The 3,614-nt window shown below is 27.1% G+C and overlaps 1 protein-coding gene across 1 annotated transcript; it reads left to right on the top strand.

Annotated features, from left to right (window-relative positions):
* The first annotated feature begins 1,277 nt into the window (after positions 1-1,277).
* On the top strand, positions 1,278-2,516 carry LOC141690082 (two-component response regulator ORR21-like). Its single transcript, XM_074494688.1, has 4 exons — positions 1,278-1,402; positions 1,541-1,690; positions 2,027-2,175; positions 2,312-2,516. Exons 1-4 carry the CDS (start codon positions 1,321-1,323, stop codon positions 2,405-2,407), a joined length of 477 nt encoding a protein of 158 aa, XP_074350789.1. The 5' UTR covers positions 1,278-1,320; the 3' UTR covers positions 2,408-2,516.
* Positions 2,517-3,614: the final 1,098 nt, after the last annotated feature.

Below are 3,614 nucleotides of genomic sequence, written 5' to 3'. Positions count from 1 at the left end.
ATCTTGCGAAGAAAAGTATTTTGAAAAAAAAACTTTAACGTAGACATATTTCATTTTAAGGTACATGTCCACAATCAATTGTGATTGTTAAGGTACATAATAACCATATTTCATTTTAGCTCAAACCAACTTTGTCCATTTTCTTGAAGTCAAAGTATTAATCTCACTAGCATACCGCTTGTGCCATGCTCGGGTCTTGGTTAATATTTATATATTTTATTTTATTTTTATATAATTTTATTAAAATTCTAAATAAATAATTAAATTATAAATAATGATTATATAATTATAATTTTATTGTGTATAATTTCAATTTATGTTCAAATAGTAAAAGTATATTATTGGTGAGATCTTATTCATATATAATAAAATAAATATTTGTTGTTGGTAACATTCGAATATGGGAACTATATATATCTTTATAGATAACAATATAAATGTTTATTGTTGACAGCCTGAAAATTTGTGGAGTGTATTTTTTTTAATATTTAAATCTAATAATTGTAATTATTTGATAAAGAAAATTAGACGGTGGTGATGGGAATGGATAACAAGATTAGGGTTATAAATTATATTTGAGTTATTATAGTACAGTATACATTCTTATTTGTCCAAACATGGAATATTAATATAATCCACACTCTAAATTAAGGCTGGCCTCACCCGGTAGATTACTTTCAAACTCTTTTGCTAATGTTGGAATGCTAACAGTTAAAATTGCTCAATCTTTCATATATCATACACAATATATTACTTACATATATTGTGTGATATGATATTTACATATACTAGATATATTTAGCGTATTATATATATATATATAAATAAATATTCGTTAAATAAATAATTAAAGAAAAATAATGTAAACTGTTAAATAGGAAAAGAATATAGACTATCCATAAATATTCTTTGGATTTTTTTTGAAAGAATATTAGTATTATATTTATAGTAGTTTTTTTTTGGTATATATGTTTGAATCTTTATACTAGTGATATGGATAATTGGTTAGAAAATAGGTGCAACCTAAGTTGTCAAAAAACACTAATGAATATACACATATTGATATCTACTATATAAAATTATACAATTGTATATGATATCTACATATAGATACATTTAGTTTATTATCTATAGATATTTGTTAAAGATAATAAGGATATATACTATCCACCCATATCTATTAAATTTTTATCCAGGTTACATATATTTTTATTATATATTCATTAATCTTTAGAGGATTGACATGAAAAATTGTTATAAATTGGATGCAACCCAAGTTCTTTAGCAACCACAAGATACAAATTCAAAAATCAAAGAAAGATGTATAAGTTTTTGGTGGTGGACGATGATGAGACATTGAGAACTCAAATTTGTAACATGCTTCAAGAATGTGAATACGAGGGTATTATTTTGTATTTATCTACTAACGTATATCTTGATTTTTTTAACATATACAACACTTGTATATACACACACTCCTCTTTAAAAATCTTTCCACCTTATGTCTGCACTGCTAATGATTTTCTTAAATGAATTTCAGTAATGGGTGCAAAATATGCTGCTGAGGCTTTCAGTATGTTAAGGAATGATTTGTTTGATCTCGTTATTGCTGAAATACACATGAAAGACATCAATGGTGTTCAACTAATGCAACAAATTCATGAAGAATTCAAGTTACTACCAGTTATTTGTGAGTTTGTGTTATACAATATTATATAAGATTAAAGTTGAATAAACATAAGAACAATTAATATTTACAAATAAATATATATGACACTGATTTACCGTTATTTGTGAGCTGATTTAATCTTTTTTAGCTTTGTTATGGATATATACACTGATATATTTTAGTAGATTTAATATATTCACATTCTTTTTTATATGGGTCAGAGATATTCTATATTTTTCAAAGCCTTTTATTCACTTTTAAAGTTATACATGTTCTAATAATTATTGTTATGTATAAATAGAATAATCTTATATTTTTACATTCCATTTCATTAGCTAATTGTTCTCATACATGCAGTAGTATCATCTGATAATAGAAGAGAGGTTATAATGAATGCAATAAAGAAAGGAGCACAACAGGTCATTTGGAAGGATGGTATTACCATAGATGATTTTAAAAACATATGGCAATATGTGATACTATGGAGAAAGAAGATTTATGAGCAGGTAACTCATGTACTTTATTTATTTTTCCAATTAACATGTGTATATGCAGGGGCCGACCTAGCCCATGGCTAGGGTGGCTAGGTGGGCCTCCAGCCCCTCTGAAATTTTAGCCGCTAATTCATTTGTGGTTGTGTAGAAGGGCAAGGCTAAGCAACAGGTTGATCTCTCACCGAATCAAGATCTTAGTGTCTCCTCTAATGAAGATGTTAGTGTCTCATCTGACGATGAATGAGGACACACAAGGGGGAAATTCACATTTATGAATCAAGACAAAAAGGGGAAAAGTCATATTTCATAATTTCATAATTTCAAATATTTATTCATTGAATAATAATATTGAGTTTGGGGGAAATTTCAATGATTCTATTAATCTTTCTTTTATGTACAAAGTGGTTTTTAGTTTTTTACTGTCTTTTTTTTTAATTTAAATATTTAAAGTTAAAAGAAATATATAAATACAGGTGTTACATATTTATTATGTGAATAAATTTAAAAACAGTTACATATGTTAATTGTAACACCTGTTTAAAAAGAATAAAAGTAAAATCCATAAATCTGCAAACAAAGCACTAATATATTTGTGAACAATAATTAAACAGTCTAAAATCTCCAACATAAGATTAGTTCTCCAAACTTTCAAAATCAATAATATAAATGTTGAAATCTCTAAATAAATGATTAAGTCTAGACACTCATAAAGTCCAAAATTGTAATCAATAAATGGGTACCCCTCCACCATACAGACCGCATTAGCTAAACACCCAATACCAATTTTGAATACAATTTATAAAACAAAAACCAGAAATGAAGATTTCATAATTTATAATAAAACAATAATTTTAAAAATAAGAAATAAGTATGGCTCGAATAACGAGGGGTTAAAATATTTCATACCGAGATTAGAACAGATAAAAATACACACATTATACAATACGTCATGTGTGTAACGAATTGGACAACGTGTAGGGCATATACAATATCAGCTTATATCAAATCACACATTGAACTCTAGGTGCACTCACGTATTATGAACAAATATAAAATGGCCAAAAACTCCTCCCAAGAGCTAACAGAAGGATACGTCGTGAGCAATCACACTGTCACCGAAGTTTCATATCACTGGTGCGGCTATGACATACCTCTACAGCTGGTTAATTCGGTATACCGTATACCATATATTACTTTAAGGGTCAAATGAAAAAATATTCTCGTAAAATTTTAAAAATCACTTAAGACAAATAATTCAGATTTCCAAAGTGGAGGGTGCAATAAATAAATTTTGAAAACCGCATAAACAGAAATTTAAAATTTTCCAAAATCAATTTTCAAAACAACTTTCGGATGTTAAAATGATCAAACAATAATAATGGAGCAAATAAAATATTGAATTTAATAAATCAGGGATATTTGATATCTAGGAGGAGTGGCGCTGAATAAAA

Source organism: Apium graveolens, chromosome 10, assembly GCF_009905375.1.
Source record: "Apium graveolens cultivar Ventura chromosome 10, ASM990537v1, whole genome shotgun sequence".
Taxonomy (NCBI): domain Eukaryota; kingdom Viridiplantae; phylum Streptophyta; class Magnoliopsida; order Apiales; family Apiaceae; genus Apium; species Apium graveolens.
The sequence above is the reverse complement of the archived record's forward strand: the minus strand, read 5'-3'. Positions and strand labels throughout refer to the sequence as shown.